The 23,746-nt window shown below is 44.3% G+C and overlaps 1 protein-coding gene across 2 annotated transcripts in view; it reads right to left on the reverse strand.

Moving 5' to 3' along the window:
* Nucleotides 1–9,831, reverse strand: part of LOC144134982 (aurora kinase A-A-like) — a 31,449-nt gene extending 21,618 nt beyond the window's left edge. Inside the window, exons 1-3 of one of the 2 annotated variants that reach the window (XM_077667774.1) lie at nt 9,456–9,831; nt 5,650–5,820; nt 4,405–4,522 (exon numbers count right to left, since the gene is read on the reverse strand). In XM_077667774.1, the coding sequence (XP_077523900.1) occupies nt 4,405–4,522; nt 5,650–5,651 (120 nt within the window). In that variant the 5' untranslated portion in view covers nt 5,652–5,820; nt 9,456–9,831. Of the gene's footprint in view, nt 1–4,404; nt 4,523–5,649; nt 5,841–9,455 lie in introns of both variants that reach the window. The other variant, XM_077667768.1, reaches the window with a different exon arrangement.
* Nucleotides 9,832–23,746: the final 13,915 nt, after the last annotated feature.

The following is a 23,746-nucleotide window of genomic DNA, read 5'->3' on the forward strand; positions in this document are numbered from 1 at the left end:
CTCTATCTCAGACTCTACAAGCAGCAATAAAAAATGCGGAGAGGTCATGTAAATGGTAGAACAGGGACTACTGGGACCTCAGAAGGATTCAAGCAGAAGCTCTTGCAAAAGAATAGCGAACAGGAAAGTGAAGCTTAAACTAAACCTAATAAAGATAGCTCTTGCTCAAACATTTTAGGTGTCACTGGCCACTTCTAATGCAAATGAAACCTCCCAGTCATTATCTAAGCGGACCCAAAAAAAGCAAACTGTTTACGTACATGCCTCCAACACAGCTGCACACAGTTGTGTACAAAGCGTCACGGTAGTTGCAAAATCACAATATGCTGCATGTAAGGTAGGGACATCGAAATTGCCAACTTTTGACCTGGAAGCAGGTGAAGCTCCGAGAACCACCAGATTTGCTCTACTGAATTTCAAATTGGCGATCAGTAGATAACACTCGCATTGCATATGTTAGCATCAGGCTGAGGTAGATGTGGCTTCTTTTCTTGAACAGGTACACAATAAGGGATTGCCCTAGTCATGCAGCATTATTGTTCAAGACAGTGCACCCATGCACTCATGGCTGACGCAGCCAGCTTAAAATGCTCATTTCTTTCTTTGAGTGTTCACTGTTGTAGTTAGCACATGCTGTGTACTGTGCCCTACATTCTAGCACCTTGGATATTTTGGCTTTGCAGGCAAACGTAGCCAGGGAGTATGCCTAAAATAAAGCGAGAAAAAATTTTTTAATTTGGTTTTTCAGAGAAGTGTGCACTGTCTTCAGTAGGCATCAAAACCATGCCAAGACGGAAGGGGATGGAAGGAGGAGTAAAATATGAGAAAGTGGTGGCGTAGTGGAAAGCCCAAAAAACTTAGTCCACCTGGGGATCTAATGTGCATGGAGGTTCCAAAGCTAACGAATACCTTTTCTGTTTCATCTCTATTAAAACGGGACTGGCTGCTGAGTCGGGATGCAATCCACGATCAAGTGAGGGGCAATGGAGTGTTACGCTGCAGGACTTTTCTCAACATTCAATATCAGCATGGGAATAGCAGAGATCATCCTAGCCATTGAATATTGTTTACTGTAGTCCCCATGGCACCACTGAAGACATGACTGCTTTCTCTATTGAAACCCCATCTTCAACGCTGCCGAAAGTGTTATAGTCACTTTTTAATCGTTACCTTCAATTTCAATGTGGCTTGGTTTCCGAACCAATTTCTGATGTCTGTCCAGCATGCACTTCCATCATACTGATCGTTACCTTCATTTTTCATGTGGCTTGGTTTCCAAACCAATTTCAGATGTCGGTCGGGCATGCACTTCCATCATACCATGAAACTTGTGCCAAAAAACGAAATCAAAGCACCGGAGAAAATCTTTAACTCTAAATACCAGGGATTAATTCTGGAAGTGTATGCTCGACAGACAGACATCTGAAATTGGTTTCCAAACCAATTTCAGATGTCTGTCGATTATACACTTTCATCATACCATGAAACTTCTACCATAACAAAAACAAAGCACCAGAGAAAATTTTTAGCTCTAAATACCAGGGATTAATTCGCAAAAAAGTGCGCATTGCCCAGAACTCTTCAATGTGCCACTTGACAAACAGGCTACATATGTGTTTCATTACATTAGTTTGTACACAGCTGTGACTATGCATAAATTGCAGTCCTATAAGTGCCGCTTGCTTTCGGTCATTACAATTTCTCAAAGGGACACAACATTCAGAAATAAATTATTTATTCAAACCTTCACGTAGCATCTAAAAAAATCTGTGCCTCCGCGGCACCGTCTCTATATATAAAAAGCCACAGTTTCGCTATGTATGAAACGGTATGTAGTGTGCCGAGTACACAATTCAGATGCTGCGAAGACTTGTAAATTGAATGTCAGAACCTGAGAGGCTCTGATCATATAATCAGAACAGCCTTTAACTCTGAATGCTTCCATGTGACCAAAGATAGTTCCTTAGCACAGATAAGAAAGGCTGCTAGCACCTACCAGTTTGAGCAAAATGCATTTCAAGACAGCTGCCCATAGAAATACTCGAAGAGGATATGATAAATTTCCTACGGAGCTGCAGGAAACCCTGCTATATGTGCCATACAACTTATACACGTTTGAAGCTTGCATGTTGATCAATGCATGACTCTCTACCGGAAATTTTTTTCGAAAATGGTACCAAAATGATCATTTATTACCCCTGCAGCAATCTTGACAAAGCAATGAATCATTTGGATGAGCTCTGCTCGCCTTAAACCATTTGTTGGTTTGCAGACAGATTGCAGCACGGATGCTTAATGATCATTTCGGAAACTGAAAAAACGTGTATGCTAGGGCGCTAAAAGCGCAGGTCTCAGAGTACAGATCTAACTAATACCTGTGTAATGAACAGCATCATTTAGTGTGCAATTTATTTTTGTATGCGCTTCTGGTTTTCTTTGCTGTTGCTCTCTTGAATGAATGTACAACTTGTTTAATAGTGAAACAAGCACTGGTCAACATATATAACGCAATTCTTTAAGGATAACAGCAACAAAGACACAAGGAGAGCAGCAGGAAAGAGGCAATTAACAGGCTGATTAAAAACCGGACATTTCAATGCATTGCTTTAATAAACACCCCACAATGCTTCTCCATACGCTCACAGGCCAAGCAAATAAGGTGCAGCAAAAAGAAATGATCAAATGTTGCCTTCTTGGGCAATAAAAATAACACCTGGGTCAAATATGTATCACCTCTCGTTACGATATAATCACCACTACAACTATTGTCGCCATAACTACTTCCGCTGCAGGAATAAGGCCTCGACCATTAGTCCCGAGTTCACCCTGTCCTGTAGAATATACTACACAATATTACAAACTTCAGCAACTGGACTGGTCCCAAAATACAGGAGAAAAGCTGCAGGTTAACATACCGGGCCAGTCCGGTCAAGACTGTAGGCGTGCTCTGCTGTTAGAAAAGAAATAAGGTTCTCCACCAGGACGATGAGATTAGGCCAGACAGAAACCAAGATTAAAAGGAAGTGTCTAGCATGCTAGATAGGTATCAATTTCATCCCTCAGAACGAAGTGGCTTATCAGTTTGTTTAATTGGTTCTTGATGCCTTCTTGGTGCACCTTTTTGCCAAGCATGAGACCATGCGTGAATGTGAGGACAGGCAGGCACAGACTCAACATTGCGAATAAAGAAATTCACCAAAGTGAGCACCTGTCCCACTTTTTTCCATTATTCTCTGTATGCCTTTCGCAACGCTTTTCCATGGGTCATTATCAAACCTTGCAGCTTGCCACCTCAGCAACACTGAACAGAAAATTTCCATTGAAAGTCTGAAGGTAGGTGGAACTTCGCAGATAGTGAATGCACACCAGAGGGTCAATATTTGATACCCAATGTCCTTGTACAACATCCGAATAAAAAACTGATCGTCGAATAACGTAGTTAGGCCAGAGGCGAATGAGGTGTGCCAGCAGTCTAGTTTTCGCTTTGGTTCAGTTGGACTGTAGTAATGTCCACATATGTGGAACTGGCCATTGCGGTACCCGACACCTTGTATACAACACCTTGCATACAACGTACGAGAATGGAAAATACCTGTAACTTGGCACATACTAATCAGCAAGCGTCCTGCAGTGAGGAGTGTGCCATCCACTGCAGCCAGACAAAATGAGTCCTTACTTCTTTAAAACAGCGCCAAGTGCCTTAAAGAAACCACGAAATGACATATACCAAGGTTACGAAAAGTTCACAAGCGATCAGTATTCCAGCACTGATCACCCACACCAGAAAAAAAATTAAGCTAGCTAGCTTTGTTAAGATTAAAAATGATTCCTCACATTGAACCCACACTGCCTGGCCTGCCAAAAAAAGAAAAAGGTCTGCACTGCACCTTGCTACGTCCCTGATCCTGCCTACAGCCCTTCAGCACACCCAATAGCAAGGCTCGCCCAGATTTCCTACTATTTCACAGGGGAAGAGGCAGTCAAGAATGTGTGCCAAGGTGTTGTCCAGATCAAATCCGAGCAGTACTTTTTAAGAAATATTTGTAAATTATAGCGTCCACCGAGAGCTTTTAAACTTGACTGGAATCGTCACAAAAACCACCTTGTTTGTTGCTTTAGAATATGCCCATGGTAATCATTGAAGGGAACTTTTGAATGATACCAGTAAATGATGAGCGCAACGAAAGAAGCCACAGGAAGGTAGTGAAAAAAGCCATCATCGGAACGGAGGGTTGACTGCGCCAGAAGCGGGCAAGTTTTCATTTGTTCTTGTGCCAACATTGCTGTACCAAACTGACAGCTTCTATTTGCGCTTCAATTTTCTTTTCATATTGTGTTCTTATGTCCATATTCGTCATATGTTTTGAAGTGGTGCAAGAACTTGCTAGAAACCCTGGGACCCACCTTAAGAGCCACAATGAATTTTGTCTCCTTTTCTCGGGCGAGGTACACTCTGCCAAACTTTCCTTTGCCCAGTGGCCGGCCAATCTGAAAATCTTTAAGGCACCACTCCTTGACAGACCTGCAATAAAGAAAAAGAACACACATGGCTGAAAGTTATACTGCAGCAATGCCAGATTCTGAGCATTACACCAATCAAGAAACACATGCCACTACCCCACAATTTGAATGACAGCACTACACTGCACTGTTCTGATTAAACATCAACCATCACATGTATAGATGCAAGCACAAGTAAACAAAGCATAATATTTTGTTTGTGAATGGTGCCCGTCCCAGCAGAAATCATGAACTATTGTGTCTTCACGAGAAACTACAGGATCGACCACTATTATCATGCACATGCCAAGCCTCGAATTTCTATTAGGGCACGCGTAAACAGGAGTACAAGGCTACTGAATCTGTTTACTTCTTCTGTTTACACTTGTATGTACTTATTGGATAGGTGTACATTTTTGCTCCAAGAAGAGATAGCGCATTGCTTGCACTATATATATGTAGTTCAATCATGAACAGGAATGACTTCCAGGCAAGTTGGTGATATATTCTCAATTTACAGTGTGAAGTATGAGGCAAACAGTAGAAAAAAACAGCAAGACAAGCTAGGGGTTTATTGATAGAGAGGTGGGAGGAGGGGGCAGACGGCCCTACCCATAAATACAGAAACTTTCCACACGATAATCATGCTGGACCCCATTGTTTTGACGAAAAAATTCAAGAGCGATTGGTGCGTTACTCCAAGAGGGCATAAATCCACCCCCCCCCCCCCCCCAAGACAAGCGCTGCCTTGCAGTTTTCTTTGTTTTTCCTCTTATGCACTGTTATTTCAGTAATGACTCAAAAATGTCCAAGAAGACAAAGCCTGCGCAGCCAGCTTATATGGCACTCTACCCATGACTGAACGCTAGTGCACACACTATCTGCGCACAAACACTACGCACAAAAACTGGGGCAGGAGAGTCCTGAATATGAACATGACGGGCGAACAAGCCCATGGACCACTGAAGATTGTTGATAACTTGGCATATACATGGTGTCATGCAACTGCAAACAAAATTTTCTTTCTGCCGATTATATGTCATTCTAACGCAGTTCAGGGCAGTGCTCCCGAAAAAAAACATTCCATTTGGGAATGGTGAGACGCGCAAGAAAAAGCAATACGCGTCAAGTCCTCTGAACAATACTCACATAACGATGTTACAGACCGCCGTATAAAGCGGTAATCAAACTGGGGACATCGGCGAGGATGGATGCGGAGAGGAGTGAGCGACGTCGCCGATCCGCCGAAGTCCGTCCCTGCTCTCGGATTCAGCCTGGGTTAGCAGCGAGACGCCGAGAAGGACGAGCGAAACGTCCGTGCTGCGGAGGCAGAGGGGCAGCTGTCAAAAAGGAACCAAGGGGTCAAATCAATTCCCTTGCGGGGTTTGGCGAAAAAAAGAGAAGACGAAGGGGAAAACAGAATAGATGCGCGATATGAGGGGAGATGAGAGAAAAGAAACCCGATGGGGAACAGCCAAATGAAGAAAGACGCTAGCGGGCTGCACCCCAGGCATGCCACATCTCCCGGGGAGACGGGGAGTGAATGCGCAGGCTGAATGAACGGTCCCTTCCTTGGTCGGCGGCGGCCGCGGGAGCAAAATATGATGGTGCGTCGCCGCGAGCTCTCTCGAAGGCATGACGTGTGAGCAGCCGCCGTCACTTAGGGAAGAATTACATCGCCCGTGTGAATACCTCAATAACGACGCTGTTTCTCTTGAGCGACGAGGAGGAAGGTATACAATCACCTGCATACACACTAACACACACACACAAACACTGCGGGGCACGCACAACCTATGTCAAGGTGAACATCAGCATCAGACTTTGGGTTCCGGTGCGACAGTCCTTGTCGGCGCCGACGCACACGGCGGCGCAGGTGCAGCCCGGTCACCGGCGAAGTATCAGCAGGCCGGTACCAGCAGGCAGGAGCGCGTCGGTAGTGCGCCTGGCTACCGGGAGGCCGGAGTCAGCAGGCGGGTGCTCACTGGTAGGCCGACTGGCTAGCCGGAGGGTGGATACAGCATGTAGGGTACCGTGGGGGGTAGCGTGCGCAGGCAGCCAGACCCCGGACCTCCATGCCCGGCCGGTGCAGGCTAGCTGGCCTTGGGGAAACGCCGAGCTCCAAAACACGACGCGCCGCTCAACCAACCACAGCCATTGCCTCAAAGCCAGGCTCCAAGGATCGATTGCGCACGCGCACCGGCACGCCGCACGCGGCCACACTTCTTTCTCCTGCCGGAACCCATAGAGCACAATCCACATCATCACAACCTCCCCCAGTTTCAAGACAGTGGTTTACAGTTGTTCTGGAACCACGAGGGGGGGGGGGACAGAACGGAAATGTCCCCCGCGAGGAATGTTCACAGTTCCTGTCTGTTCACAGACATACGTTCATATGTACATACAGATGCAAGTCCGCGTGCTGAGGAATACAGTTGTCAACACGCACAAGCAGGAGGCAAAGAAGCAATAATGTTATCGGATCCGACATGGTGACTAAGCTAAGTTATTGTGGGGCAATCAAACACGGCTAAGATAATCAGCACCCACGTTATCGGTTGCTTTTATGCAGTCGATGGTGTACGTGTAATCTTGCAAAAATAAACTCGAATTCACGGAACAAACTTCGTACTTCTTCAGTCTGCGCCTCTGAAAGACCTGAAACGAATTGGACGTCCGCAGAGCACTGTGTTTGACGGAGATTCAGAGCAGGCAGTTCTACGGGGCACTCCACATTGAGTGCTTCAAGGTCCAATGGGAGTTGGTCGGTCTCTGCGGCGGCCGATACTTTCCGCGTCACCGGGGGCTTGCGCTCTTCATCTTAAGCATATATATGTGAAAAACTTCGCTCTTGTGCGCTAGCTGTACAAGGTAATACACGTCGTTTTTTGTTCAAGGATATCGGATGGCCCTTTCCATTGCATGAGCAGCTTGTTAGAATCTGTGGGCAGCAAAATCAGCACCTTGTCGCCCGGGACTAACCTTGTGGGGTGACTCTTATGGTCATAGTATGTTTTCTGTTTCTGGCGTGCCTTCTCGAGTTGCTCGTGAGAAAGCTTCCACGTGTTTTTCAACCAGCTTCTGAGGTCGACAAGATAGGCGTACGTTGAGCGAGTTTCTCCATCAATGCTCTGATTTGTTCAGAGCTCATTTCGTACTGTCGGTGGCCTTCGTACATGACGTCCATAAATCAACTGGAACGGAGAGAACCCAAGACTTCGCTGTGAAACTTCACGGTAAGCGAAGAGGAATGGGGCCAGATACTTATTCCAAGACCTAGGCTGTTCTTGGCACATGCTCTTAAGCATTGTCTTAAGAGTTCCATTAAACATTTCCGCCTGGCCATTCACCAGCGCGTGGTAAGGCGACGTCTTGAGGACCTTGATGGAGAGGAGACGGCTTACATCCTTCATGAGGTCATCGGTAAAGGTTGCTCTCTGGTCAGCTACAATTTTTGGGGGGATACCGAGGCGAGAAAACATTTCTACTAGCGCTTCTGCATCGTGCACAGCGTCAATGACAGGAATTGCGACGGCGTCAGGACAATGTGTCGCGAAGTTCATCAGCGTGAACACGTATCGGTTGCCTTTATCAGACTTGGGTGAGAAATGCCGTATGAGGTCGACGGAAATCCGTTCGGAAGGAGTATTGATCAGCAGCCTGTTGCCAAGTGGTAGAATGCCAACCTTGCCCTTTGGTGTGGTTCTTTGGCATTTATCGATAGCACGACTTAAGGAATCGCGTGACATCTCCGTGTAGGTCAAGCCAATAAAAATCCTCTAGTGTGCGATCGGTCGTGCATCGTATTCCCTGGTGCCCAGCCATGATGCTTTCATGGGCCATCTGTAGAATTTGAGGTCTGAACGCTACGGCTACTACAATATGTTTGAAGTTCCTGCCGGTCGACACGATGTAATCTCGGCAGAGGATATTTCCTTCTTCACGGAAGAAGTATTTATGACCGCTGCCGTATACAAACTCTTTATTGAGGTTAGAGAAGAGCCGTTTGAGTGTTGCATCCTTCCACCGCTCTTCAGCTAATTGGTTTGTTGTGACGTCACAGCACTGAATTAGTGGCATATGCAACGGCGTTAACTTATCCTCTTGTATCTTGGCAACGACGGTAACACAACGCTCCGAATTTCTAGGTTGGAGGTGTCCCTGGTGAACTGGCGCCGTGTCATGCTCGCTAACGCGTGCGTTCATCCAGTCTGGGTCGGGGTCAGGCGGTTCCCAGACACCTAGGATGTTGCCGATAATGACGTCGTACAAGGGGCGTTTCATGCAATGTGCTGTCACCTCACCTGAGAAGTAGGGCGTATGCTTGCACTCTTGCCTCGGCTAATTGGGTGACGGTACCATCAAAGAGATATAGTGTCCCTGTGCCTTGCAAGTGTGCATGCAAACGCTGTAAGTGTGCATGCAAGTCGTCGCACCGTTCATGAAACAACGATAACAGCTTTTGCGGATTGAGAGAAAGGGCATGGTTCTACGCTGGGAGAGTTTCCACAAGAGCGGTCTCCTTACTCCTAATTCCTTCTTGGAGTCTGAGTTTGAATTCGAGAATCTTTCCCTCTCGCAGCGGCTTCCCGACTTTCCTCTCTTTCCGCAGCCCGTGCCTCCCTCTGTGCTGAGCGTTCACTTTCTACCCTCTCTCAGTTCCGCATCCGAGAGGCCCAGTTGCGTACCCAACGTAGTTAGACGTTCGAGGTCGATTGCCGCTCAAGCTTAGCTCTCAGCGTGAATACGGATCAGCTAATCGGCCCTCTCGCTGACGTATCCTGGCAGGCTCGCAAAATGTGATGTAATTAATGGGCTCAGGACCGTTCAGGAGGCCTAGCCACTAGTACAGGCCACACCCCGCATAACGACGCACTTCCTCTTGAGCGACGAGGACGTAGGTATAATGTCTCCTGCTTTTACACACGCACACACACACACTGCAGGGTACTCACAACCTATGTCGAGGTGAACATCAGCGTCTGACAATGGGTTCCGGTGCGACAGTCTTAGTCGGCCCAGAAGCACACGGTGGCGGAGGTGCAGCCCGGTCACCGGGGAAGTATCAGGAGGCCGGTACAAGCAGGGATGAGCGCATCGGTTGGCCGCCTGGCTACCGGGAGGCCGGAGTCAGCAGGCGGGTGCTCACCGGTATGCCGCCTGGCTAGCGGGAGGCTGGAGACAGCAGGCAGGGTACCGTGGTGGGTAGCGTGTACGGGAAGCCAGACCCCAGACCTGGATGCCCAGCCGGTGCGGGCTCTCTGGCCTTGGGGAAAGGCCGAGCTCCAAAATACGACCCGCCACTCAACCAACCACAGCAACTGCCTCGAAGCCAGGCTCCAACGTTCGATTGTGCACGCGCACCGGCTCGCCCTGCACTCTGCCACACTTCTCCTTTCTCCGCCCGGAACCCATAGGGCAGTATTCAAATCATAGATGTGACTTCACAGTTTTTCGTATTTTGTTTTTTTCCCGGCCAATAACTCTCAAGCCTCCCGAACCCAGACGAGTCGTGAGTACTCCGAGCCAGAAGAGGCTGGCGCGCTTTTCATTGAACGTGTCTATGCGCAATCTGCATTTTTGTCTCTCTCTCGTGCATCGACCCACTGCTGTTTGACCGAGCTCTCCTGTTAGATTCGAGCTCGGCGAATCTTCCTTTCGGTTCACGGTTTAGGCAGTCCCAGATTCAGAATTCTCCAGATTGAGCTGAGTGCAGTGAGAGTACTTCGTTGTGGACACGCGATGTTGTTTCGTACTTGCCCGCCGAATGTACATAATGTTCTTCGTCGCTCCATCATAGCCCTGCAAGTTGTTGACAGAGCTGCTTCACGACAGCGCAAGTGTGCGATGGTATCGATTGATAATGCGGTGCCTTCGAATATAAGAATTTAGCGAAAGCCTCCGGGTGAAGGCGCGCGAAGAGACCGCAGAGTGGCGTCGATGAGGTCGTTTCTTTGTGACCTTTGCATGATTTCTACTGCCACCGATCGATAGCGGGTGGCTTCTTACGAAAGTTTTGTCTCTTTTAAGATTCGTCTTCTTCAAGCACAGCCTCTGTATAAATTTTGGCCGTAGCCGTTATTTCTGTGTGTGCCGGCAAAACTCGCTGACTGTGGGTTTTTTTCCTTACTCGCAGCTTCAGCAGACGGGGTACGCGACTTGCGCTATGAAACCGTCGGGCTTCGCGACAGGTCAGTGGCACTTACCTGTGCGGACCACTCGTATGTTTCTTGTTTTTCACGCGATGGTACAGTGCAGGAAATCAGCTTCTTTGTGGCGCTGCCGAAGGGCGAAAGAAGGTGTTGCTGGCCAGCGGGGAGCCAAAGTTCAAAAATAAGTTGGCTCATGGTGAAATAAAACTGGCGTACCTCGTCGTGGCACCAACCGTCTCTACAGCATGTGACTGCAGTAAAGTTTGTGCACAGGACATGTATGTAATGCATTCATTGTGTATACTCGCTCAGGCCTGTCACTGCCAACATTTTAAGGCGATGGGCGCCACAAGGAAGTCATCTTGCATACAGCGATGACTTTATTAGCGTTCAGCTGGTATGATATTCGAGGTCCGTGGAAATATTTGTTACCTTACAACCGAAATATCTGCATTGGTACAATTCCTTGAGCTTTTTTAAACACCTTGGTTTAACTTTTGGAATTCCTGTCCCTACGACAGTTTCTCAAAATTTGTTCTGTACGCTCCAATGCATTCGAGAAAGCTGTGTTAAAGATTTTCAGAAAAAAATAATGCATCCATGAAAAACAGACAGTACGAGGAGACCTAGCGGACGCTGCATGGGCCTCACGTGGCCGTCAAGCAACAAAGCAGCTGCTACTATAACCACTTTCCACTGCAATTCCATACAAGCAACATATATGGCACTTAATGTATCGATGGATCCTCTGCACTGTTTTTGTTTGTGTCTTTTTAATTGTCTTGTAAATGCGCTAGAGGTTCATGTGTGTGTTTACCAGTAGGTGCCAAAGTCGTTACTTGGTTTTTCGGCGGCTGCAGGAGCGCAAGTATCCAAGAATACGTAAACAGCAGCGGTGGCCAAGTGGTTGAGCATCCGCATCGCATGTGGCAGGTGCGGGGTTCGATACCCACTGCCCCCGGGTACTTACCGGTGATACAATAATTACAAGCTTCCCCTGGTCTGGTGCTCGAATTCTTTAGGGTGAAATGCTTGGGAAATGGGTCTTTGACCAAACCTTGAGAAATAGAAAAAGCCCTGTGCCATGGCGCTCTCGGGCCCCAGATGCCCTTGCGCCATAAAAATCCATAATCGTCATCACCTTCACCAAGAGCATATGGTTCACCACTTGGTATTTGCCGCCGACTGCTAAGTAATATACAATTCACTTTCGTCGCATGATGCATGAAAACACTGCAGTATAAATTCTGATAAGTAGGATTAATTCACTACAACACTTATGCCAGCCTACCACAAGAAATGGAATGACAACAAACGTATCAGTAACTATATTGCCGTTTTTATTGCGCATCACGTGACGGAAAGGTGAACTACACATCATAGCCCTTGTTCGGTTCTTGTCTGTCAAGGAGTGGTGCCTTAAAGATTTTGAGATTGGCCGGCCACTGGGGAAAATCAAGTTTGGCAGAGTGTACCTCGCCCGAGAAAAGGAGACAGAATTCATCGTGGCTCTTAAGGTGGGTCCCAGGGTTCATAGCAAGTTCTTGCACCACTTCAGGACATATGACGAATATGGAGATAAGAACACAATATAAAAAGAAAATAAAAGCGCAAATAGAAGCTGTCAGTTTGGTACAGCAATGGTGGCACAAGAACAAATGAAAACTTGCCCGTTTCTGGCGCAGTCAACCCTCCGTTCCGATGATGGATTTTTTCATTACCTTTCTGTGTCTTCTATCGTTGATCTCATCATTTACAAGTATCATTAAAAAGGTCCCTTCATTGATTACCATGGGCATATTCTAAAGCAACAAACCTATATAGGTGGTTTTTTGTGAGTATTCCAGTCAAGTTTAAAAGCTCTCGGTGGACCCAATAATTTACGAATATTTCTTAAAAATTACTGCTCGGAATTGATTTGGGCAACACTTTGGCACACATTCTTAACTGCCTCTTCCCCTGTGAAATAGTGGGAAATCTGGGCGAGCCTTGCTATTGGGTGTGTTGAAGTGCTGTAGGCCGGATCGGGGACGTAGCAAGGTGCAGTGCAGACCTGTTTTCTTTTTTTCGGCTGGCCAGCAAGTGTGGGTTCAATGTGAGGAATCATTTTTAATCTTAACAAAGCCAGCTAGCTTAAATTTTTTTCTGGTGTGGGTGATCAGTGCTGGAATACTGATCGCTTGTGAACTTTTCGTAACCTTGGTATATGTCATTTCGTGGTTTCTTTAAGGCACTTGGCGCTGTTTTAAAGAAGTAAGGACTTATTTTGTCTGGCTGCAGTGGATGGCACACTCCTCACTGCAGGACGCTTGCTGATTAGTATGTGCCAAGTTACAGGTATTTTCCATTATCGTACGTTGTATGCAAGGTGTTGTATACAAGGTGTCGGGTACTGCAATGGCCAGTTCCACAAATATGAACATTACAACAGTCCAACTGCTATCCACGAACAATGGATCTGAACACCGGAACCAAAGTGAAAACTGAACTACTGGCACACCTCATTCGCCTTGGGCCTAACTACGCTAATCGACTATCACTTTTTTATTTTTATGTTGTATAAGGGCATTGGGCATCAAACATTGCACCCTCTGGTCTGCATTCAATAGCTGCGAAGTGCCACCTACCTTCAGACTTTCAATGAAAATTTTCTGTTCAGTGTTGCTGAGGTGGCAAGCTGCGAGGTTTGATAATGACCCACGAAAAAGCATTGCGAAAGGCATACAGAGAGTAATGGAAAGAAGTGGGAGAGGTGCTCACTTTGGTGAATTTCTTCTTCATTCAGAATGTTGAGTCTGCGCCTGCCTGTCCTCACATTCACGCATGGTCTCATGCTTGGCAAAAAAAGGTGCAACAAGAAGGCATCAAGAACCAATTAAACAAACTGATAAGCCACTTCGTTCTGAGTGATGAAATTGATGCCTATCTAGCATGCTAGACACTTCCTTTTAATCTTGGTTTCTGTCTGGCCTAATCTCATCGTCCTGGTGGAGAACCTTATTTCTTTTCTAACAGCAGAGCACGCCTACAGTCTTGACCGGACTGGCCCGGTATGTTAGCCTGCAGCTTTTCTCCTGTATTTTTGGACCAGTCCAGTTGCTGAAGTTTGTAATATTGTGTAGTATATTCTGCAGGACAGGGTGAACTCGGGACTAATGGTCGAGGCCTTATTCCTGCAGCGGAAGTAGTTATGGCGACAATAGTTGTAGTGGTGATTATATCGTAACGAGAGGTGATACATATTTGGCCCAGGTGTTATTTTTATTGCCCAAGAAGGCAACATTTGATCATTTCTTTTTGCTGCACCTTATTTGCTTGGCCTGTGAGCGTATGGACAAGCATTGTGGGGTGTTTATTAAAGCAATGCATTGAAATCAGCCTGTTAATTGCCTCTTTCCTGCTGCTCTCCTTGTGTCTTTGTTGCTGTTATCCTTAAAGAATTGCGTTATATATGTTGACCAGTGCTTGTTTCACTATTAAACAAGTAGTACATTCATTCAAGTGAGCAACCGCAAAGAAAACAAGCAGTGCATACAAATTAAATTGCACACTAAATGATGCTGTTCATTAAACAGGTATTAGTTAGATCTGTACTCTGAGATCTTAGCTTTAGCGCCCTCGCATACACGTTTTTTCTGTTTCCGAAATTATCATTAAGCACCCGTGCTGCAATCTGTCTGCAAATCAACAAATGGTTTAAGGCGAGCAGAGCTCATAGAAATGATTCATTGCTTTGTCAACAGATTGCTGCAGGGGTACTAAGTGATCATTTTGGTACCATTTTCGAAAATAAAAATGTCCGGTAGAGGGTTATGCATTCCTCAACATGCAAACTTCAAAAGTGTATAAATTGTATTGCACATATAGCAGGGTTTCCTGCAGCTCCGTAGGAAATTTATCATATCCTCTTCGAGTATTTTTATGGGTAGCTGTCTTGAAATGCATTTTGCTCTGCTAACTGGTCGGTGATAGCAGCTTTGCTTATCTGTGCTAAGGAACTATCTTTGGTCACATGGAAGCATTCAGAGTTAAAGGCTAGTCTGATTATATGATCAGATCCTCTCAGGTTCTGACATTCAATTTACAAGTGTTCGCAGCATCTGGATTGTGCACTGGGCACACTACATACCGTTTCATACATAGCGAAACTGCGGCTTTTTCTATATAGCGGCGGTGCTGCGGATGCGCAGATTTATTTTAGATGCTAGGTGCAGGTTTGAAAAAATAAGTTATTTCTCAATGTTGTGTCCGTTTGAGAAATTGTAGTGACTGAAAGCGAGCGGCTCTTTTAGCACTGCAATTTATGCATTGTCACAGCTGTGCACAAACTAATGTTATGAAACACATATGTAGCCTGTTTGCTAAGTGGCACATTGAAGAGTGCTGGGCAATGCGCACTTTTTGCGAATTAATCCCTGGTATTTATAGCTAAAAATTTTCTCTGGTGCTTTGTTTTTGTTTTGGTACAAGTTTCAAGATATGATGGAAGTGTATGCTCGACAGACATCTGAAGTTGGTTTGGAAACCGAGCCACAGGGAAATTGAAGGTAACAATTAAAAAGTGACTATAACACTTTAGGCAGCTTTGAAGATTAGGTTTCAAACGAGAAAGCAGTGATGTCTTCAGCGGTGCCACGGGGACTGCAGTAAACAATATTCAGCTGCTAGGATGATCTCTGCTATTCCCATGCTGCCCCTCACTTGATCCTGGATTCAATGTCGGATCAGCAGCCAGTGCCGTTTTGATAGAGATGAAACAGAAAAGGTATTCGTTTGCTTTGGAACCTCCATGCACATAGACCCCAGGTGGCCTAAGTTTTTTGGGCTTTCCACTACGCCACCACTTTCTCATATTTTACTCCTCCTTCCATCCCCTTCCGTCTCGGCATGGTTTTGATGCCTACTGAAGACAGTGCACACTTCTCTGAAAAACCAAATTAAAAATTTTTTTCTCGCTTTATTTTAGGCATACTCCCTGGCTACGTTTGCCTGCAAAGCCAAAATATCCAAGGTGCTAGAATGTAGGGCACAGTACACAGCATGTGCTAACTACAACAGTGAACACTCATAGAAAGAAATGAGCATTTTAAGCTGGCTTTGTCAGCCATGAGTGCATGGGTGCACTGTCTTGAACAATAATGCTGCATGACTAGGGCAATCCCTTATTGTGTACCTGTTCAAGAAAAGAAGCTACATCTACCTCAGCCTGATGCTAACATGTGCAATGAGACTGTTATCTACTGATCGCCAATTTGAAATTCAGTAGAGCAAATCTGGTGGTTCTCGGAGCTTCACCTGCTTCCAGGTCAAAGGTTGGCAGTTACATGAAGCACTTTGTCATCTTGCAACTACCGTGACGCTTTGCACACAACTGTGTGCAGCTCTGTTGGAGGCATGTACATAAACAGTGTGTGTGTGTGTGTGTGTGTGTGTGTGTGTGTGTGTGTGTGTGTGTGTGTGTGTGTGTGTGTGTGTGTGTTTGTGTGTTTGTGTGTGTGTGTGTGTTTGTTTGCCTTGTGTAATTTTTACTTTTATTTATTTCTTTACCCTTATCCCGAGGGCATTACAGACAGTAGTGGGTTACATACGACAGTAAAAGTAAATTACGGCAGTATATACATATATAAATCAAAATAAATGAGGGTCACAAAAAACAAAGAAAGGTTACATAAAAGCAGTAAAATGAATTAACAGCAAATAGGACAGAATAAAAAAACGATATAAGCACAGAAGGCATAGCGGCAGCTTTTGCAAACATAAAGAAAACGGTGTAACACTAAAAAAGCATCAACGTGTGCGTATCCAGAACAAGAACAACAACTGTTTTTTAAAGAAATTGGCTGGATGAGGAAATTAGCCGTAAAAGCAAAAATGACACTGCTGTTTATTTATTTATTTATTTATTTATTTATTTATTTATTTATTTACATATTACAGATACCTCAAGAGCCTTTGGGTGAGGACCTTATATGAGGGGTAAAGCTAAAGGTGCTCATTTGAGAGTAGCACACCTAAAGGTACTCCTTCGAGGACAATACATAGGGGGGTGGGGGTTCAGTGTAAAAACATGTATAAGGAACATCATTAACACGCAAAGGACAATAAACAGGTAAGGTTTAACATGGAAAAATAACTAAGCGCCAGAGAGTAAATAAACAGGCGATTAGAAAGAATATAATACAAAGTATAGGTTTAAAAAATAATAAGGCGTAATGGACATGACAAATACTACAATTTACGTAGTAGGCACGAAAAGAACGGAAGTAATCGAAAAAGTTCAGTAAATGGAAAACATGGAAACTGGAAGCATTTCAAATGCCAACGTCTCTGCAGATGAGATCAAAAAATGCGAATGCGTTAGATTCAATGGCTATATGCGCTGGTATATCATTCCTATCTATGATAGTGTGTGGTATGAATGACTTCGCAAATGCAGATGAACGACACGCGGTGTGTTTAACTCTGTGTGGGGCTGGTTGAGTCGCGGAAAGGCGGCTGATGGTGATTGGAATAAATCGTGGTGAAGAGATGGATGGTGATGCAGTTAATAGAAAAGCGTTAGTAGTGATAGTTTACGGCAGTGAGATAAGCCTTCTAATTCGGCGCGATTTTTTAAGGCAGTGACGCTGGTAGCATATGAGTATTCTGAAAACAAAACGTGCCGCCTGGTTCTGCAAGGACTAAATGTTAGCTACGAGATAGGCTTGGTCAGGATCCCAAATGGCTAGTGCGTATTCAATCTTCTGACAAATGAGTGCTATGAAGTTAAGTTTCTTCAGGTGCGGGGGAGCCAGTCAGAGGTTTTGCTTTATCAGGCCGAGGAAGAGAACGGTGGTTGGTAAAGTTATATTAATGTGGTTAAGCCATGTTAAGTCTGAATGCAGGCGACCTCTGAGGTATACTTGTAAATAGTTGCAAGTTCGACCGAATCGTTATTTAAGTAATAGGTTATGGGAATGCGAAAATTGCAAGTGAAAGACATAAGTTTAGTTTTAGAAGAATTGAGTGGCGTAAGCCAAGATGTGCACCATGCTGTTACTACATCAAGGTCAGTTTACACTGTTGGTCAGTGTTAGAAACAATATTACGGCATATCATGTAGTCATGAGCAAACAGCATAACTGGAGAAGACACGGAGATAGGTGAATCATTAGCATATATTAAATAGAGGAGTGGACCAAGAACGATCCCCTGTGGTAACCCTGATGTGATTTTAGAGTAAGCGGAGTTGTAGTTGTTAATGGAGATAAAATGAAGTCCGGCGTTTCTTGGGTTTGACAGCAGCAGTTTAGATTGAACGCGGACATGGACGCAGAAATATAAGAAATTTCCACGTTAGATCCGGGAACATCATCATTAGCCTGACTACACCCATTGCAGGGCAAAGACCTCTCGTATGTCTCTACAATTATTTCTGTCCTTTGCGAGCTGCGCCCACCGTATTCCTGCAAACTTCTTAATATCATCCACCCATCTAACCTTCTGCAACCCCCGCTACGCTTGCCTTCTCTTGGAATCCACTGCTTCACCCTTAACGAGCAGAGGTTATCTTGCGTTCGCATTACATGCCCTGCCCAAGCTCATTTATTCCTCTTGATTTCGACTAGGATGTCATTAACACGCGTTTGTTCCCTTACCCACTCTGCCCACTCCCGGTGTCTTAACGTTACACCTATCATTTTTCTTTACATGGCTTGCTGTGTTGTCCTTAGCTTAAGGTGAACCCTTTTCATTAGATCAGGAGGAAATTACAAATTATTACCGTACTTGGGATGAATGGTGTCATTAGCTTCTTGCAGTTTTATACCACGCTACCATATGTGTAGTGCCTGGAAATGATGCATTCCAAATCGACTTCCGACGAGTTACTGTATCCTTCAAGTCCCTACAGTACTGCGACACCTGTTTCAGCACAGCACAAATTGTAGTGCACTATTTTTACGCAAGTGTTATTTCTTGGTGAACCAGTGCAATGGCACGAGGCCAAAAAGGAGAGGACGGGACAAGTGCTGGTGTGTTCGCTCACAGCTGAGACCCGCAGTGTGCTGACGCCTGTAGTGGCTCAGTGGTATGAGCATTTTCCTCAAATGGGAGGTGTGGGGCATAATTCCTAGTGCTCCCAGCTACCCACCAGTGATAAATGCGTACAAGCTTTCCCCTAGCCTCTTGCACTATCGAAATATTGCTTGCAGATGCTTATTGGCCCGCCTTGTGAACGAAGCCTTCTTTGAGAGGGCTGGTGATAAAGGTGTAATGAAATTGCTTAACTGCGATAGCTACAACTCTTTTTTTAAGGAATCTTTTAACTGACACGTTATATATACACACAGTTGTGTGCGAAGGGACTTGCAGCGTTTTCAGAGAGTGTGCTGCACCTAGCAGCGATTGCTTTGTTTCAGGTGAATTTTGCATCCTTCATGTCGTATGTTATGTGGTTCTTTTATGCCATGTAATTTAATAATAATATAATTTATTGGTCTTTCATTACATATAATGGAGGAGATAAGGCAAAAAGCTGCGTACGCAGCTTGACTAAGGCCTTATCCCCTCAAAGGCAAAACAGTAGTGAACACAGACCGAACACCGATCAGAAACTAGTAACAAAGAATAATGAAGACAATAGTTACAAATGTACAATAGATTCAAGTATCTGCGCCAAAGAAAAACAAATTTCGGTTAGGAGCAAACACAAAATGCAGTGGTAGGCCAAGTCGACAATGTACACAATGAAGAAATTATGGGTACGGAAGGAGCATGAGTAGCACAGCATATTATGACGTGAAGCAATGAAGGCACATAAAAATGTCTAGCACATCATTTGACATAGGAAAGCAAAGGAAAAAACGGTTAGGTTCTTACTCGCTGAGCATTAAATATAGCGATAAGGACACAAAAAGTATGGTACAGCGGCACATTGCTTAAGATATAAAACTAATAAGGACATTACAAAAATAGTGTCGTGAATTATCATGAAGGAAAAAAAAGCTGTTTTAAATGTTTGAGGTGAATGTTAAGAATGTCTATATTTTCTGGAAGAAAATTGTTGAGAAGAGTTGGTATCTGATATTTTAGAGAGTGTGTTGCATAATTAGTTCGATAATGCTCTACTTTCCAGTATAAGGGATTTCGCGTATTATAACCCGATGGCTCTTTGATTACCAACTCACCAAGGTTAATAAGATAATTATTGTGCTGTAGTTTGCCACGAATCAAACATTTACAAAGCTGGTATCTATGTATATCATTAACGCTTAGCAAATTCAGGTTATGGAGCAAGGGTGCAATCGGATGATCATAGGCAGACCGGGTCATAACACGGATTGCCTTATTTCGGAGCCGGGACAGTTTTAACTTGTTGCTTAGTGTGGTAGTACCCCATACAAGAATGCAATAATTTATGTGCGACATGAACAGAGAATTGTATAGGATTAATGCTATTTTCTGAGGAAGGTAGTCTCTATGGCGATGAAAAATACCTACCATGTTTCCTAACTTGGAAGCTATGTGGTCCACATGGGCGTCCCAAGACAAGGTTTCTGTAAATAATACGCCTAGCATTTTAAAACTAGGTACTATCTCTACTGTGCAATTATTGAGGGTAAGTGTTGTGTTTTGCGGAACAGATCGAGACTTTGCGCGATAAATGATGGCTTTAGTTTTTGTTTCATTAATTACTAGACCATTTGCCCTTGCCCAGATACTAACTTTATGTAGAATTCAGTTACCGGTATCAAGAAGTTCTGTGCACGTGTCTGATGAGAGTAATATGGTGGTGTCGTCTGCATATATTACAAATTCTGCTCGTGCATCAATTGCTGAAATGTCATTAGGATATATGTTAAATAAAAGTGGACCCAATATACTGCCTTGAGGAACTCCAGAGTTAACTGGCAACGGACATGATGGGTGATCGTTTATGCTTACGTACTGGGAGCGACTACTCAAATAAGACTTCAGTAAGTCTAAAGGTGGGCCATATATACCATAATATTGGAATTTGTCAGTAAGAAGATTGCGATTCATGTAGTCAAATGCTTTAGTGAAATCAATGAATATGCTTAGTACAAATTTCTTAGCCTCCAGATTTTTAATTATATATTCTTTCTGCTTAAGAAGAGCTAACTGAGTTGATCGGTACTTGCGAAAACCGTACTGATCGTCGCTTAGTATATTCATCTTTTCACAGTATGATGTAAGCCGTTTGTGAATTAATTTTTCAAGTCCTTTCGAGAAGACTGGCAAGATAGAAATAGGACGGTAGTTATTGAGATTATTTTTTTGACCTTTTTTATGGATGACAGTTACTTTCGCTAACTACATTGATGCAGGAAAGACACCATCTCTGAAGCACATATTAAATATATCAGTAAGAATGGGGGCTATGATGTCTAGTACAAATTTGATAGGCTTGATTTGCATGTTATATGCATCACAGCTGCAACTGTTTTTGAGGGACATAAACGCGGTGATTACTTCGTTCTCAGTTACTGGATGGAGATACATACTGTTTGTGTGGTTAGGTTTTATAAAAGAACTTGCAGCACCGGTCAACGTCGGTGTCGGCAAATTAGTAAAGTATTCATTGAATACATTCGCTAAGTCAGAACCGGATATTGTTCGACCATTTATGACAAGATCGTCTACACAACTTGAAGATGCTGACCGATTTAAGAGACTGTTTAGTTTGTTCCACGTAACTTTAACGTCACTGGCGGTACTTTGAAATGCATTTTCAAGGTAACTTACTTTAGCAACCTTCAGAGCTTTATTAAGATTGTTGCGGTATTTTTTCAACTCGCGCAAGTCGCTGACTTCACGGGTGGCTAAGAATTTGCGAAACAGTTGATTCTTCATGGTAATTTTGGTTAAGAATTGAGTCGTTATCCAAGGTTTTCGAATTCTTTTAGAGGTACGATATTCTATAACAGGAAAGTATTGATTATAAAGTGTACTTGATTTGTCACGGAACAAATCAAATGCGTCACCTGCGTTTACAGCATTTATCACATACGACCAATTGACGTTCTGTAGATCCTGACGAAACCTTATCAAACTTGAGTGGATGAAGCGCACAAAAGGCACGGCATATAGGCAAAGACGGACACGGCACAGGCGCTACTTGCAACTGTTTATTGGATACACGCACTGCTTATTTATAGCCAAGAGGTAGGGGTGATGGAAAAAAAAAACACAAGCAAAGGGTAAAAGATACTGGCGATGGTATGGATACTGCATTGTAGGGAAGTGACTCAAATCTTTCTAAAGTTATCTAAAAATATACTCTCATTCCTATGTATGACTAGCGATGGGGTGCTGATGCAGGAACTCCCGCCTTTTTTAATCCGGTGGGCTTCTAGTAGTTCTCGGGCAGTCTTATCTTTACTTCTGCAAAAGATTTGAGTTTCCTGGAGCTTTGGTTGACAATTCTTCTTCTCTTCTTTGCCGCACTCCTTGCAGTGATGCGGCAAATGTGACCCGGTACCAACTCTTAGTGATCGTTTGTGCTCGGTTAAACGTGCATTAATACATCGGCCTGTCTGGCCGATGTACACCTTTCCACAGGTCAGCGGGATGCTATAAACCACACCCACAGCGCATTTCAGAAACGGGTTTACATGCTTAATTTCACATTCTGTTGATTTGGCATCATCATTTCCAATCTTTCGACACAGCGATGCAAGTTTTCTGGGTGCAGAGAAGACCACTGGTACTTTGTATTTTGCAGCAACACGCTTAAGATTATGAGCCACTTTGTGGGAGTATGGAATCACCACCGGTTTGATTTTCTTTTCAGATACTTCACCATCTTCGCTCTTTTTTTCTCTTTCTTTTTTTACTTTTTTCAGTAATGCTTCCGTGACAGAACTAATTACCAGGGAAGGAAAGCCTGCCTGTCTAAGCTTTTGTATCTGTATATCAAAGCTTTCCTTTACTTTATGACAGCACGATTTTTTGAGAGATGTTTCAAGGCACATGATGGCAATGGCACGTTTCACAGTTTTAGAGTGCGTCGAATCGTAGGGCAACAATTCTTTGCGGGCACGAGGTCGATACATCACGCAAACGCCTTCGTCAGTAATGGTTATGTCAATATCTAAAAACTGCAACTTTTTTTCTTCCGCGAGTTCATAAGTAAAATACAAACCCTTGCCATGTTGTTTAAAATCTAAGAGGATATCCGGCACAGTTTGCAAATAAGTCAAGGGTGATTGCTTAGTCAATATAATTAAAAAATCGTCAACGTACCTAAAGGTCTTGAGAACTTTGCTTGCATCAAATGCCACCAATAAGGTTCTGTCAATGCCCGCAAGAAAGATGTTGCACAGTACGGGAGCGACGCACGAACCAATGCATATTTCTCTTTTTTGCACATACATTTCACTTTGAAAAGAAACGCTTGTCGAAGACAAATAAAACTCTAAGAGTGCTAAAAAGTTATCTGCAGATATTCCGGCAGCATTTTGGAAAGCAATCAGGCCGCTTGTTTCAATGCAGGCCAAGACAGATGCCATCAACTCTGCATGTGGTATAGAGTAAAAGAGATCAACCACATCTACAGAAAAAATACAACCTAGTGATTCTTTCTCCCGCAGCAATTGAATGATTTCCAGACTGTTCTTGACACCAAACGGATCTTCCAGTACCAGGTTATTGAGTTGTTTTTGAAGGTAGCGGCCAACAAGATTTTGCCAGGAACCTCTTTCGCTCACTATGCACCTGAAAGGTACACCTTCCTTGTGTGCCTTCGCAGTGAAAAACACATCCAAACTATTGCGCTTGCTGTCGTGAATACCTTTTGCGAGCTTCTGTAAACCGAGTTCTTCACATACGGAAATTGCCCGAATTTTTACCCTTCCAGGTTTCAGTTTTGTAGTCTTGAAATTCTTGTGGATGGCCTGGACTGCTTTCTCGCTGAACATGCCTGACGGCAAGACGACGAAGCCTCCTTCTTTGTCGGCCTGCATAAGTCGTAGGTCATTGTCGTTGAAAAAAATCTACGACATGCTTCATTGGAGATCGTTGGCGAGGTCCGAATGTTGGTACCGTCCTGATAAGGCTGTCAACACCGTCGAGCAGGCACCTTTCCTTGTCCT

Source organism: Amblyomma americanum, chromosome 1, assembly GCF_052857255.1.
Source record: "Amblyomma americanum isolate KBUSLIRL-KWMA chromosome 1, ASM5285725v1, whole genome shotgun sequence".
In the NCBI taxonomy this organism is placed as follows: domain Eukaryota; kingdom Metazoa; phylum Arthropoda; class Arachnida; order Ixodida; family Ixodidae; genus Amblyomma; species Amblyomma americanum.